Source organism: Triturus cristatus, chromosome 2_2 (genome assembly GCF_964204655.1).
Source record: "Triturus cristatus chromosome 2_2, aTriCri1.1, whole genome shotgun sequence".
In the NCBI taxonomy this organism is placed as follows: domain Eukaryota; kingdom Metazoa; phylum Chordata; class Amphibia; order Caudata; family Salamandridae; genus Triturus; species Triturus cristatus.
Window position 1 is genome coordinate 492767687 of NC_140582.1, and position 15944 is coordinate 492783630.

At 50.2% G+C, this 15944-nt stretch overlaps 1 protein-coding gene across 2 annotated transcripts in view; it reads left to right on the plus strand.

Annotated features, from left to right (window-relative positions):
* GAB1 (GRB2 associated binding protein 1) overlaps positions 1 to 15944 on the plus strand; it is a 323032-nt gene that overhangs the window by 298779 nt on the left and 8309 nt on the right. For both annotated transcript variants that reach the window (XM_085641605.1, XM_085641604.1), the window contains 3 exons: positions 11488 to 11587; positions 12791 to 12914; positions 14467 to 14589. In XM_085641605.1, the coding sequence (XP_085497731.1) occupies positions 11488 to 11587; positions 12791 to 12914; positions 14467 to 14589 (347 nt within the window). The remainder of the gene's footprint in view (positions 1 to 11487; positions 11588 to 12790; positions 12915 to 14466; positions 14590 to 15944) is intronic.

Consider the following 15944-nt stretch of genomic DNA (forward strand, 5'->3'; position numbering starts at 1 on the left):
TAAAGTCCCCGCCGAGTATGAGGGCACCCGCAGGAAGTGTCGGGAGGATATCCGCTGCGTGGGAGAGGGCCGACGGCAGGAGGGACGGCGCCGCGTAAAGGGACATCAGGGTAAGGGGTCGGCCCTCCAGAGTGCCACACACCACCACTACCATACCCTGGGGGTCCAAAAGCACCCGGGTCAGGACAAAGGGAAAGGACTTGCGAAGCAATATGGCCACCCCCCGGGATCCCCGAGCAAAACCGGAGTGCCATACCCTGTCATAACCGTAACGGCCAAGGAAGGGGCAGTTGTTACCCAACAAGTGAGTCTCCTGGAGGAGGAGCACATCGATCTCTGCCCGTTGTGCATATTTGAGGACCGCCATGCGCTTGAAACGATCCAGGAGGCCATTGACGTTCCAGGAAAGTATGCGCATGGCGGCCCTAGGGACAGGTGGGTCATCCATAGTCGAGGACAGAAGAGGGGGCCAGTGGAGGCGCGTCTGAGCAGGCTCCTAGAGAGGAAGGACAGCGGAGCATCGGGTGAGAGAGCGGGACAAACAGTACATGATACCTTAGCACAACAGATAAGAGGGAGTCATCCCCCACCAACAAAATCCCCCCAACGAGGAAGAAACAACCCCAAACCAGCCCCAACCCCCCACCCCCGCCCTATACTTCAAAAACGGAAGCATCTGTCGCCCGAACCAAATGAAAGAACCACCAAACTAAAACGCTTGGGCTTGAGCGCTAGTGGACCCCTGATACATCAAAAATCAAGCCTGATTTACCTGCCCTGGCCCAGAGCAACACTGACAACGGAGCATTCCACCCCCGCCCAGGCATCTCCCACCCCCCCCCCCCCCCCCACCCCAAAGGTAGGCAAAGAAAGTCAAATGTTAGGGCTGCGAGAGAGGTCCGAAGTGTCCACCAACTCGACCGGGTGGGTTGCAGGGCCTGTGAGCCGAGGTGACGCGGCCCGCCGCCCATCCGCCACGGGACTGGCGTGTGCGGCCGATGAGGCCGAGGAGGTTCTCGATCTCTGGCGTGGCCGGCCCCCAGAGCGCGTGGTGATCGCCTCCCCCGTTGTGCGCTCCCGGGGTAATGTGCGATGCCGCCGACGGGTCTTCGATGTCCGGGGTCTCCCCCGTGCACCCGGAGGCAATCCGCGCCCAGAGCGCTGCAGGGGGTGCTCCTCCGCCAACCAGGTCCAGGCCGCCCGCGGTGTATCGAAGAAGAGTCTTTTGCTGGAAGACGACCCGGAGGCGGGCCGGGAATTGGAGCTGGTATTGGAGTCCCAGGGACTCACTTCAGTGTAGGAGCGACGCAGCTCTTGGACTTCGCGGGTGTAGTCCGGGAAGACCATGATTCTGTGGTTCTGATAGTGGAGGGCATCCGTGCTCCGGGCTTCGCGGAGAATGGCATCTCGGTCACGGAAGTTCAAGAGCTTGAGGATGAACGGCCGGGGTGGAGCCCCTGGGTGCCAGGGAGCGGTGGGCTCTCTCCACCACGAACGAAGCCGACAGGCTGTCCGCCGGCATCCGGGATCGGAACCAGCGCTCCATGAAGTCGTCCGCCCGGCCCGATTCAACTCCCTCCGGGAATCCCACTAAGCGCAGGTTGCTGCGTCGAGCGCGGTTTTCTGCATCCTCGACCCGGCGGTGCAACTCCTTAGAGTGGGTGGTCAGCTCCCGAACCTGATCTTGCAGATGGCGGATGTCATCCTCAGCCGTGGATATCCGGGACTCTGCTTCCGAAATGCGGGCGGTGGCATTCCTCAGATCTTGCCGGAGAAGAGCGGCGTCCACTTTGACCTCTCCCACCATTCCCTCGAGCGAGGCGCGGGATGAGTTGATGGCCTGCAGGATGGCAGCCAGGTCTGCAGCGGGGGCCGGGGCCTGTTCGCCCGTGGGGCCGGGCCCCTTGTCGGAGGTCGTGAATTTGTCCATCCTGGTTTGGGTGGCCCCGGACGCCGGCTTGGCGGCCCTGTCCTTACCCATTTCTGGGGCGTCCGTCAGCGGAGGAGGGCAACGGGCTGGCGATACACCTGCGGGACGGCAACGGGCAGCCGGGCCGTCGCGGGACCAGCAGGAGGCCCGTCCGGGAGGACCCCCGGCTGGGAACGGCTGGGTAGCACCAGCCTCAGCGGTCAAGCCCCGCCGGGCATCTCAGTGGGACCGCCTGTCCCACCCCTGGTCGCAAGGGCGTCCGCAGGCTCCTCTCAACAAAGCGGGGTCCAGCAATGTAGTTCCCAGTTCCAGGCCCCTGGTCCGCCACTCGGGGGGGCCCCCAGCCGGCAGTCGCAGGGCCGCAACCTCCGGCGCAGCCCACGTCTCCAAGGGGACAGTTAGCCAGGTCAGTCTCCCCGCAGTCCCCAGGGGGGGGGCACGGTGCCACTCGTCGGGGTCCGCAGCCGGGAGTCCAAGCGATGGAGGGGGGTGGACAGCACACACACCCCCCGGCTGCCGGTATGCGGCCCGAATCAGTGAGGGCCCCCCCGCACCCAGAGTCCGCAGTCAGGCTGGGGCCGATGGAGCCGGTTCCGCGCTGCAGCCAGGAGGAGAAGAGAGGGAGAAGGGGGGGGGGGGCTGGGGGCCCGGGCCCCCCGGCCGCCGACACACGGCCCGATGGGGGGGGGGGGGGGGACTCCCCTGCACAGCCAACCCCACAGTTGCCCCGGTGAAGCGGTCGCGGCCAGCCCCACTCACCGCCTGATTTGCCGCTCTGCGCCACGCGGGGGGGTCCGATCCAGCACTCCCGGGGCTCCGGGCAGCGTCAGCTGGGCAGGGCAGCACCCGGCCGGTGCCAGCAGCACCCGCGGCAGCCCCGCGGCCACCGCGTCTTCCACTCCAACAGTTTCAGGCCTGCACCCCTCGTGGGCGCCGCGAGCTAAATTTCTCAGCTCGCCCGAGCCGCGGCTCCACAGCCGCCACTTCCCTCCGTCGGTCTGGTTCCGCGACGGCTAGGGAGGCTCCCAGAGCCCGCAGCGCCCCAGGATTCTGTGTGGGGCGGCAGGGCAGCTTCGCGGACCCCCGCACTCCGAGTGACCCGGCCAGGGCAGTCCAGGAGAGGAGTCAGCAGGATTTGCGGGGACCGATGCCGGTAGCCTCAGTGAAAGGCGTCCATGCCGGTCAGGCGCCACCTAGCGCTCTCACAATCCTTCATTTTTAACACCAAACAGTATAGCTGGACATCAAGAAGAGCTAAACCACCCTTGTCTAGGTGCCTTCTCATATTTTTCCATGAAAGCTTTGCACCTTTGCCCACCCGTACAAAAGTTATCCTCCCTTGAATTCAAGATAAATCTCTTTTCGCGATGGTAAGGGGGATGTTATCAAACAGATATGTCAGCTTGGGTAATATTGACATCTTTACTTGAGCATAAATGGGCAGCAGGGGGGTAGTTTGCCATTTTTTTCATCCCTGTTTCCACCTCTTAAGACTGCCTCTTCAAGTTGGCCATGGAAAGTTTGTCCAAGTCCTGAACTATATTTATCCCCAGGTATTTTATTCCTTCTCTATGTTCAACACCTTCCCGTCCCAGATTTCAAGTCATAACTTCTGATTTAGCTGCATTGACCGTATATCCAGAAAGCCCTCTAAATATGCCTAGATTTTGCTCTTTACATGGGAGGCCTGTATTGATAGCCGATGTATACATCATCAAATCATCATGAAGGGTGATCTTCTTTTTACCCCTTTCCATGAGAGTGGTAAAATACCTCTTTAGTCTTAAACACTGAGCTAATGGTTCTATATAGAGACTGAACATCAGAGGGGAAAGGGGACAACCCTTCCCGGTCCCTCTCCTTACCATAACTACTGGGTATCGATTCCCATTCACCAACAACCTTGTCATCTTGTAGCTATAAATCTTCCATAATACTCCACCGAATACCCCTCCAAACCCAAAATGTTGTAAGGCGATCATGAGATACTCCAAATCCACCTGGTCGAAAGCCTTGGCTGCATCCAGGGTAAGGATGGCTAATCGGATAGACTGAGCAGTAGCTATACCAATAGTACCAATTAATGTATGCATTAAAACTCCCTGAAATACCTTCCAGACAGAAAGCCCTTCTGGTTCTGATTTATCACACTCCCCACTACCTTATGTTAGCTAAGATACCTGTGAAGATCTTGTAGTCACAATTTAGTAGTGATGTAAAGCAATGATTGGCACTCATGGAGATTCTTGTCTGGTTCTACGATAAAGGGAATGATGACCATGTTCCAATATGGTGGGATTGGGAAATCTATAGCAACAGAAAAAGATGGAAAGAATGCTGAACAAATCAAACCTTCACCAAAAGTCACAGTTCTGGGGTTAAACCATTGTGTTTTTGCTCACCATTCCACATCAGTCTGGACCGAGCCAGGATAGGAAAATCTTGCAGCAAGATTGAGTTGAATAATCTCAACCAGAAGGGAATAATGAGATCTACTAGGCTGGTGTATATTTTGTTTGGGATCCCGTTTAGGCCCACTGCTTTCCCCCCTTTAGCTTCTTTGCGGCGAGCACGTCTGAACCACGTATCTCCTGATTTAATAGTTGCTGCTACTCGAGGGAGAGGCTAGACATCCCCTTACCCTCCAACCAACCCTCTAACTTTTCTTTATTTAAGGTTAAGACTTCTAAATATAGCTCTTGAAAAACTTTCATAAAGACTACTGTTATGTCCTGACTCGCTTATAGTAGCAGCCTAGTCATCTTTTCTATTAATGCTTTAATAGAATTCCTATTCCTATCCAATTTCGCCTTTCAGTCAAGTAGTTTCCCGCACCTTTTTCCATACTCAAAATTCTTGATTTTACTCACAAATGCATATTTTCTAACTATATTGTTGAGAGCAAGGTGTCATCTGAGATCTGTCAACTCGATGTGCATCTTCGGTTTCGGCGCCATTGCCCAGGTCACATTAACACTGCTTGACTTATCTTCTCTCCTTTTTATGGTCTGGCTTGACAGAGCAGCTAGTGCCTTACAATTATGTGAGATTTACTAGGAGTGGGACTTTGGCTCCACTCACATGTTGGGAGTCAGGAGTACATGTTTTGATTGTGCAGACAGTGTATGCTTCTAGAAACAAATTTTCAGGGGCACAAGCATGCCATTATAATGCTGTGAAAGTGTCTTGGGTAACTAGATAACTTATGTTTTTCTCTGGCAGAGGCGCAGATGGGAGTTGGGCAGTCATTACCGTACATAGATTTTTAGATCTGAAAGAGACAATTAGTTCTGGTTTCCTTACCTTAGAATTACCCCACAGGCGTCCAACTGGATCCGGAGAATTTTTCTTCAACAGTACCCCATGCTAGTCAGTAGGTGTCGTTGGTCGACTCCGCGTTCGACGTTGGTGTTGTGATCCCTGGAATGACGTCGCAATTTCTACTTGGGGGGGCCGCTCCTGCGTGCTGACGTCAGTTTCTTTTTCCGCGCCAGCCAGAGTAGATCCGGAGAGAGCAGTACCTTTAGTCACGTTTTGACTATCTTTTTTTCAACTTTTTGTCGACATCTTTTCTAGTCGCTTGAGTCCTGGTGCACATGGATGTCAGATTGGCGAACCGGCTTCAAGCCTTGTGGCTCCTGCCAGAAGCTGATGTTGGTGACGGACCCCCATTTCGTGTGCCTCCGGTGTCTGGAGCGCGACCACGACCCGAAGTCTTTGCGGGAGCGGTCCCGAAAGCTTCTGGAGGATCGACATTCGGCTCCGCGCCGCTCGAGATCCTGGTTAGGAGGGAGGTCACGGGATCGGTCGCAGAGCCATCCCCACCACCCATGTCAAAGTCCTCGTCTTCAGGTAAGTCGAAGCACAAAAAGACGGCGAACAAGCACTTGTCGCTCTTCGCGTTCTTCCCGTCTGTCGGCCGATGGGATGCGGATGGTAGTCATCTGGCTCTACCCGCAGAGCCTGTTGGGTCGACTCTGAGCCTTCTGAGAGCCGGAGTGACCCCTGCCCAACTTTGTAGTTTTTACGAAGCCCTCCACTCCATCTTTGGGCAGCCTGACTCTGTTGGCGCTCCCCTGTGCCCCGCGGACTCTGCTGGGGCTCTAGGCCTTAAATGCTGGCGGCTTAGTTCCCTCACCGCAGGGCCCCCCAGGGTTCCAGGCCTGTATCCGGATCGGCGCCGGTCAACCTTACGACACCTCCTTCAGCACCGGATTCATTGGCAACACCTCCGCGCCCTGTGATGCCAGTTGTGTCGCCAGCCGCTGTCGACCCCAGCCTCCCCCTCGATGTGGACATGGAGCCGGACTGGTACTTTGTACCCCTGGTGTTTCCTATCACCCTGAGTGGCTACCAGAGGAAGGTGAGGAGGACTGGGAGGGGTCTGTGGACCCTCTGGTAGATCAGTTGGAAGAACCGGACTGGAAAGAAGAGTTGGGTGAGGCCTGTGGTCTGGACACTTCTCCAGACCTTGGCATGCTTTCTCCCCCCCTACCGTGGCTACGGAGGAGGATGACTCTTACACTGTGGTGTTGCGTAGGGTGGCTGAGGCCTTGAACCCCACACTTCCTATGGTGGTAGTCTGGACTAACCTCCTGACCGAGGTGTTTCAGCCAGCAGCGGCCTCTTCGGAGCCCCTGCTGCCAATTAATGAGGCCCTCACAGACATCCTTCTGGATGCTTGGTCCAAGCCCAGCACAGTGGCTTCTGTGGATAGGATGATTGCCCGATGCCACCGCCCGTCCCCCGGCGACCCCATTTTCCTCTCCCACCCCCTACTTCCGAGAGCTTGGTGGTCCAAGCCTCAACTTCCAATGGCTCATTCCCGATCACTCCACCGGATAGGAATCCAAGAAGCTGGACCATCTTGAGAAGATGTTTTCTTCAGCCAGCTTAGGACTGCGTCCGGTGAACACCGCATGTCTCTTGGGATGTTACTCCTATTCTTTTTGGGACACGGTCATGCAGGTGCTGCAACAGTGCCCGGAGGAGGCCCAGGCCGTGCTGTCCTGTGCAGTTGCTGAGGGGGGAGACCCAGCGAAGTTCGCCATATGATGTGGACGGGACACAGCCGACTCGTTAGGTAGGACAATTTCAACGTCGTAGCCCTGAGCCGCTACGCCTGGCTGAGGTCCGCAGGCTTTTCGGAGGATGTCCAATCAACACTTATGGACATGCCCTTTGATGGCCGTCGCTTGTTTAGCGACTAAGCAGACGACGCGCTCGAGTGCTTTAAGGATTCCAGGGCTACGGCCAGATCCTTGGGCCTCGCTATCACCTCTTGCCCCGCGCAGTCTGCGTTTCGTCCCTTTCGTGGCTACGAAAGGGGTGCCACACCATGTTCCATCCAGAGCCACAGGCCTGCGCAAGCTGTCCAGCCTCTGCGTGGCTGGGGACGTGGGACCCAGCATCGTGGATCTGGGGGGGCTAGTGGGCATTCCAGTCCGCCAGCGCCCCCTTTGCAGCAGCCTCCAAGCTCTCCTAGTCTGACCTTTCAGGGCCATCAGTTTCCAGTGGACGGCAGGATTCGCCATCATCTCTCCCACTGGCTCAACATCGCATCGGACATGTGGGTTTTGCAGATAGTCCGAAGGGGCTACTCCCTCCCCTTCCAAGACTACCCCTCCATCCATGCCACCTCAGCTCCATCACATGTCGGAGGATCACTTGGCCCTTCTCCGCCAGGAAGTTACGGCTCTCTTGGTCAAGGGATTCATTGAGCGAGTTCATCCCCCAGGAGTAGATTGTGGTTGTTATTCCCACTACTTTCTGGTGCCTAAGAGGGACAAAGGCCTGTGTCCTATTATGGACCCAGCAACGTCTGAAGGAGAAGTTCAAAATGTTGACATTAGCTCAGGTCCTGTTTGCCCTCGACACTGGAGACTGGATGGTAGCGTTGGACTTGCAGGACGCCTATTTTCACAATCCCGTCCTGCCTGCCCACCGGCATGACCTGCGGTTCATGGCAGACCACAAGCACTTTCAGTTCACTGTGCTCCCCTTTGGCCTTACCAATGCCCCTCGGGTGTTCACGAAAGTGATGGCGGTGGTCGCAGCACATCTGCGCAGATCAGGGATTCTAGTCTTCCCCTATCAATGACTGGCTGTTGAAGGCGGGCTCGCCCCAAGCTGTCGTCTCCCACCTCCAGACCATGGCTGACCTGCATTCGCTAGGGTTCACCATCAACATACCAAAGTCACACCCGATTCCCTCTCAGAAGCTCCTTTTCATCAGAGCATTTCTGGACATGGCGCAGTTTCGGGCTAATTTTCCCGAACAGAGTCTGGGATATTTGGGCTCCGATTCCGATCTTTCAGCCTCTATCCCGGGTTTCGGTCAAAATGAGCCATAGGTCCTGCTGGTGGACTGTGCCAGGTGGCATATGTGGGCTCTGCAGTCGGACCTGAAGTTCCAGTGGGCACAGCACCAGGGGAATCTTTTCCGATTGCGTCCCGATCTCGGAGGGCACTGCACACCAATTGCAGTGGTGGCTAACGAACCAGGATTGGGTCAAAGGCAGATCCCTCCTTCCCTAACCAGAGTTCACAGTGGTGACAGATCACTTCTGGGGTGGGGTGGCCACATGGGAGAGGCGGAGATCAGAGGCCTCCGGTCTGTTGTGTAGTTCGAGCTCCACATCAATTTTCTGAAGCTCCGGGCGATTCTTGCACTGAAGGCATTTCTTCATTCTGTCACAGGAAGAGTAGTGCAGGTGTGCAACAAACAGGGCGGGGTGGGGTCATGGACCCTATGTCAAGAGGCTCTTCCTCTTTGGACGTGGCTGGAACATCAGGGCATGTCCCTGGTGGTTCAACACCTGGCAGGTTCTCTGAACGCCGGGATTGGATGAACTCAGCCGCCGGTGCATGATGAATGGCGTCTTCACTCAGAGGTGGGGCAAGGTCTGTTTCGGCAGTGGGGAGAGCCTTGGTTAGATCTAATCGCCGTCGAAGAGAAAGCGCAATGTTAACAGTTCTGCGAGTTGGAATTTCCAAAGCGACGCTCGCTGATGCTTTTCGTTGCGAGTGGAGTTGCGGACTTCTGCCCAGAGTGCTGAAGAAGATCAAGCGCGATTAGGTCCAAGTCATTCTTGTGGCTCCGGACTAGGCACAAAGAGTCTGGTGTCCTGAGCTGTTAAGCATGGCCATCGGTCCTCCAATCAGACTGCCTTTTCGGGAGGATCTCCTGTCGCAGCAGCAGGGGATGGTCCTGCACCCGAACCTCTCCAGCCTCCACCTCCTTGCGCGCAGATTGAGCAGCGACAGTTGACCGCTTCCGACCTTCCTCCCAAAGTATTTGACGTCATCTTGGCATCCAGGCGTCCCTCCACCAAAACAGTATACACCTGTAGATGGAACAAATATGTGGCATGGTGTACAGCAAAGGCTGTAGATCTTCTTTCTAACCCTCTATCAGAGGTTCTCCTCTTCATTCTTTCTTTGGCACACCAGGGCTCTGCTCTGGTCACCTCCAGGGCTATCTTTCAGCCTTTCTTCGCCTTCCAGATCAACCTTCTCTTTTGAAGTCCCCTATTGTAAATTGTTTCCTTAAGGGCATTACTCACCTGTTCCCTCCTATTCCTTTTGTAATGCCCCAGTGGGACTTGAATATGTTCTGACTTACCTTGTGTGCTCCTTTCAAGCTGCTACATAACTGTCCTCTCAGACTTTTGACACTCAAAACTGCCTTTCTGGTTGCCATCCCCTCTGCTCGCAGGTTGAGTGAGCTTCTGGCTCTTTCTTTCGTAACCTCCTTTCCTGGCTGTTCATCCGGACAAGGTTGTCCTTTGCACTAGGCCTTCCTTTCTTCCCAAAGTGGTTACCTCTTTCCATATAGGACAGACCATCACTTTGCTCACCTTCTTCCTGCCACCACATCCTTTTAAAGAGGAGAGGCTCCACCATCTGGATCCAAAACATGCGCTTTCATTCTATCTGGATCGCACAAAAACATTCAGGGTGGATGATCAGCTCTTTGTTGGCTATACAGGCGCCAAGAAATGTCAGGCCATGCAAAAGCGGACCATCTCTCGATGGGTTGTTCTTTGCATCAAAATGTGTTATTCCCTAGCGAAAAAGGAACCTCCAGTAGAGGTTGCGCGCCCATTCCATCAGAACGACGGCTGCCGCTACTGCTTTGGGACGTGGAGTCCCCATTCATGACATCTGCCAGGCAACTACATGGGCTTCATTGCACACGTTCATTAAACATTACTGCCTGGACAGCCAAGTCCAGAGAGACTGCTTCTTTGGCCGTTCAGTTCTCCAGGACTTTCTGGTTTGCAGAACCACCTCCGGGGTTGGTATTGCTGGGGTATCTATTCTAAGGTAAGGAATCCATAACTAATTGTCTCTTTCAGATGCACAAGTTACTTACCTTCCGTAATGATATATCTGTAAGAGACATAGATTAGTCATGGATCCCTTACCGCCCCACCCATCCTCCCCGTTCTGCGAACTGACTTATAGGGCAAGGGACTTCATTTCAGGGCCCTAGTTTTGTGCACCAGTGGTCAGTGTCTTGCATGGCTCTGCGCTTTTGGCATAGAATGTAGTGTATAGAACTGACAGCATGCAGGGGTGGCGTCTAAGTAGATACCGCCACGTCATTCCAGCGATCACGACGCCAACTACGAACGCGGAGTCACCGACGCGCAAGGGTACTGCTGAAGAAATTCTCTGGATCCAATCTAACGCCTGGGGGGTAATTCTAAGGTAAGGAATCCATAACTAATGTCTCTTACCTAAGGTAAGTAACTTGTCCGTTTGGCTTGACCGTGCATCAATAAGTTAGACCTATTGTTATTGCCGATGCTTGTTACTTTTTTTGTCTAATACCTTTGCCATCCAGAGAGAGAGTCAAATTATTCAACCGGTCAGAAGTCTGAAACAAAAAACACGTTCCATAAAATAGCTGCCATGTGTGAGAGAGATAGTCATAGGTTATAGGTCACAGCCAGACATCTTGGGAAGTGTAGCTATTTGAATACGCTGATTTTACTTATTTTGCTGCTGGGATGGGAGTTAATACATAGCACTGCATGTTAGCCCATTGTGGGATTGCCAGAAAAGGATGCTTGCTATATGTACAAATTCCAACCTCAAAGTGCCAAAGCACGTAAAGGTAGTTTGGCAAAAAAAGGCCTGAGATGTTTATTGGTCATATTTCAACAAATATCGGTCTAATATATCCAGCAGCTATCTGTATAGGATTGCTATTCTTGTTGCATTGAATAGGACGCAAGAAATTGTAAAAAGTTATCAATTTGTGCATTTGCCTAAGTGTCGGAAACGTTTTCGTTTTTATTTTTAGTGGCAAGCGTTGCACTTTAACATGTGCATTGGAAGTGGTATAATTTTTGTGCACGGTCAAGACTTTAAAATCCTTCTTTAAAGTTTCAGTACTGAAAATATGTTGAATAGATTTAGTTTGAACTTGGAATACTTTGTTTAAACGTGAAAAGCATGTTCTGTCGCAAAATAATGGATGTTTAGTTTGTTTTTGAGTTCAACTGCAACGACGAGTTGTTCTGATGGTTCGTCTGTTTTCTATGTAGTAAGACCAGCTCCACTAGAAATAAAACCTTTGTCGGAATGGGAAGAAATGCAAATGCAAACCCCAATTCGATCCCCTGTCACCAGGAGTTTTACAAGAGAGTAAGTTATAAATATTTTATTTTAATAACTGTTTGTCGTTTCCTTCTACTGCACGGGTACTCTGACGATCCTTGAGACCACATCCTGTCGGGCATTAGGATGTCCTCAATTATTCATGAGATAAATTCACACCAGGCGAATCGGCGCATAGGGGTTATTTGCATAGCCATTGATTATGCTGAAAACTAGCAGTGGCAAAGCCAATAGGTCTCACCTATGAGGGCTATTGTCTTTTGGCAATGTTTTGGAGCTGTGCTGTACAGAAGCACAGATGCTTTGCAGTGTGGGTAAAACACATTTTTAAAAGCGCTATGATGCAGACAGGGGACATGCACTTTTTTTCTTTTTTAAAGTGCATAGGCGCTGGATGCATCATAGTCCTTTTTATTTTTATTATTGTTGGCCACTCTGCTAAACAGCATGGCTATAGGTCTTTGCCAAATTCGGATGCCCATTATGTACATCATGAACAATAGGCAATGGCAGAGCCAGTAGTCTCAAAGGTGAGATTTATTGGCTTTATCAATGCTTTTTAGGCCTCTGCCCCACACCCCTGTCATTCTGAGCAAATTTGTTCATTTCCCCATGCATGAAAAAGAAACTAAATATGACATTTGGCAAATCCTATCACACAGAGAAAGCAATTGTGCCCATTTCCAGATCTTAGTGAGAATAGATTTGGAAGCAGATAGCATCTGTTGTCACAATAAACATCCATTTCAAATGAGGTAAGGTCTTCTTTGAAGTGTGTGTGGCATAGTAAAAATAGCTAAAAACAGCAAGAGGTTAAAGAACGACGGGGGATAAATAAAAGTAGTACCCCAATCACAGTGCAATCAGCAGGAAGACCTCAATCAAGCTGAAGCAATCAGTACTTAGTCCATGCTCCAGCTGAAAGAAAAGGAAGTGAAGCCAGCATGAGCTGGCTAATTGTTACAAGCCAGCCAATAAGAGCAACGATGAAGCCAGCGAATATTAAGCAATGGGGGGGGTTGCAAGCTCTTTGTTGTATACAATATCTCACAAGTGAGAGGCATACAGAGCACGCGCTGTTGCAGGCGAGACCTAAAAATGACTGTGCAGCCATTGAGGAACATCAGTCTGTACCCGTGCTCTAGAAAAAAGGACTTGAACGTATTATGCAGATGTACAAAAAATTGTTTATTAACACCCGTGTATGGTAAATATTTTCTGCTTTGATAGTTCGTCCAGGTTTCCAATGCCATCGAGGCCGGAGTCAGTTCACAGCACAGCATCTAGCAGCGACTCACTGGACAGTGAAGAAAATTATGTCCCTATGAATCCAAACCTGGCCACTGAAGAACAAGTATGTGACACCTGCATGTTTTCTAACCTCTACCAGCTAAAAATTATATTTTTAATTGAATTGATAACATTTTACCTGTTTCTCACACTATTGCGCATACATACAAAATATTATTGCATAAAACACAAAATCGGTGCCTGTTCCACACTCCTGCAACAATGCATCGAACAGTAGAAAATATAAAAAACGCTTCTAGCTGCACAGTTTTTTCTATTCATAGAAGATAATTAATTTAGTGCAAAAGGCAACATTTATTTTATGTACTTATATCAAAAAATGGCAGAACTGCATACATTAAAACGTAAAGAAAGAGTTCCCAGCTGTTTAAACCCTAGCTACAAAACACACCTATTTGAAATTCAGGTTCCACAGGACATGAAATGAGGTAACCCGAGGAATGTGTGTCCAAAACCGCCATGGGTGAACTACATCTTTTCCTAGGTGGAATCCCCTCAAGCGCTTAAAACTCCTTTGTGTTAATGCTCTGATGTATTCTAAACGTTGGACATTCACGATAAAAGCCGGAGTCTTGCAAGTTAATTTAGCAGTGCCTCTTAAAATAAAGTTCTTGGAAATTTGACACTGATTGCAAGAAAATACTTATTTGCATACTTTCTGTCGTCGTTATTTCCAACTTGTCAAACTTCTTCTTGATTTTGTGTACCTGCCTCCCCACTTTTAATTAATTTAAGAAAAGGGCTCTGTCACACGGGAGCTGGTTGAATTAATACATCACTTGACAGCATTTAATCCAATCACCAGAGCTCTACTACCCCAACAAAATAGGCCAACTTGTAATGCCCTCAGACAAAATTTCACTGTTTTGGACATAATTAATCCTGCTGTATGTAGGCAAGACTTTTCACCCTCTCATGAGCTGTGCTCTAACCTTTCTCCCTTCTATAAGCCTGTTTATTATTTTGTTCACCTTTTGCTTACACACTGCTTTAAAACAGAGTTATTACTTTAAACTGTAAATATTTGAGGCTTAATTCACAAATGTTGCAATCCCCCAAGTTAAGCATTCCTGGACAGGTTAAGTTTACTCAGGGCAAATTTCCAATCCTGCGTTACAGAATAAAAATGTGACATTTTACCCCCCACAAAGGTGTATTTGTGAATAATGACATTCTGATGGTACATGATGAATTTACTGCATTTGCAAATTCAGGGTTGTTGGGTCAGGTTTGTGGGTATTTTGGTCTTGTATGTAAAATGATTTTTTCACACACGTAAGTTTTGTCCGCATGTGCAATATCCATTGCACATAGTTTTCTACAGTGGAAACACTTGAAGGGTTACTCCTATCAAAGGCAGGAGGATGTGTGCCCAAGGTAGTAAAGTTGGTAGACCATGCATTTTATGGGGGTGTAGGGGGAAACGGTTCTTCCATGGGCTTAGTTTCCTGTGGATAAATGTAGGAGTAAACCTACAGCATGGGGAGGGGAATTTTCTAGTTTTTCCATCATGCAATTTGTGAGCCGGATCTATATTTGTGATAAATGAATCTTAACATGTATTCTGTTTTTAATTCTTATTACTATCATTTTAGAGTTTGTTTGGCAGCAGTAGTCTTGATGGAGGAAGCAGTCCAATGGTGAAACCTAAAGGTGATAAACAGGTGGAATATTTAGATTTGGATCTAGAGTCTGGAAAATCAACACCACCCCGGAAGGTAAATCAGGCTCAAGACTGACAGTTTATCAAATAAATTGGTCTGTTTATTTATAATCTGTCTTTTGACATCCTATCCTCCTTTACCTGCTTAAGCTCACTTCTCTAGTTAAGCTACACTTTCTGGAATATGTCTCCCTTTGCTGTTGCATTTGTGCTTGTATTCATTATTAGCTGCTTTATCCGCTATCCAGCTCCTTTGTTTATTGGTCAAGTGATTGTGTCAGCTGCTTCCTTGACTGATGCTTCCCGTCTAAAAACCCCCCGCTCTGTCCACGTTCTTAGGAGTAGTTTTTCAGTCGCCTTAAATGCGCCATCTTTTCCACTTAGCCTTCATTATCTGACCTTGCTTCCATTCCGCACACACCACTGTTCCATTGCTTAGCAGTGCTAGGTTTTCATTGTTTCCATGTCGCTATGATTCTAAGTAATCACCCTTTTTTTGTGATTCCTCACATTGCACTAATGTTAAGGCTTCTGTGCTACTTTTAGCCTTATACTGAATTTGTAATTTGACTATTTTAATCACTTATAAACTGCAGAGCATCTGTGCTGCACCTAATAAATTGTCAACATTAATATTCAAACCTTTTTTGCTCTTGTATAGATCATATATTCACTACTGTTCTTCGCTATTTTCATTAGCAATATGGGATGTCTCGCTCATGATTGTAGGTTGGTGTGAACTTATTCACACTGAAAGGAGAAACTTTACTTTTGCAGCATGAATCTTTTCTGGATTCATATGCTGTACCTTATTCCACCATTGTGTCATTGGGTCTAGAATTGTCTGGCCAGCGACGAGGAGAACCCAGAGGTAGCTTAGGAAGAAGGCACCAATGTCAAAGAGGTCTTTGAAACTGAGAGAAAGAAGGTGCAGAAGAAGTCGGCGAAGTAAGACGAAATGAAGAAGTGCCAGGTAGCACGGGTGCATCAAGCCAAAGCATTGGGACTAAAGACTCAAGGGCCACCCTAACTAAAGACAATGGAGGGCAAGGTGAAACAAAAGGAAACCACGGTTCGAGGTCGAAAGACACCATGGCAATGAACCCTCAGAACTGGCCTTAGCACCAAAAAGTGATTTGAAGCTTTAGAGGGACAAAGACCCCAACCCCCTCCACAGTGCTACCCCCCCCCACCCCCCACCTTAGAAAGAGGCCTTAGTACCATAGAGAAAGAGCTCAACATCAAACATAGATCTCTTGAGGTCAAGAGAAAGAAACAAAGGCTCAGTTAAAATGGAGGCCCTCATGGAGAGGAGGATGGAGCTGCAGCAAGAGGTCAGTGACCTAAACAAACCCACAGTAAAAAGGGTCCTGAAAGATCATGAAACCAAGGCATCTTCTCTGTATATGT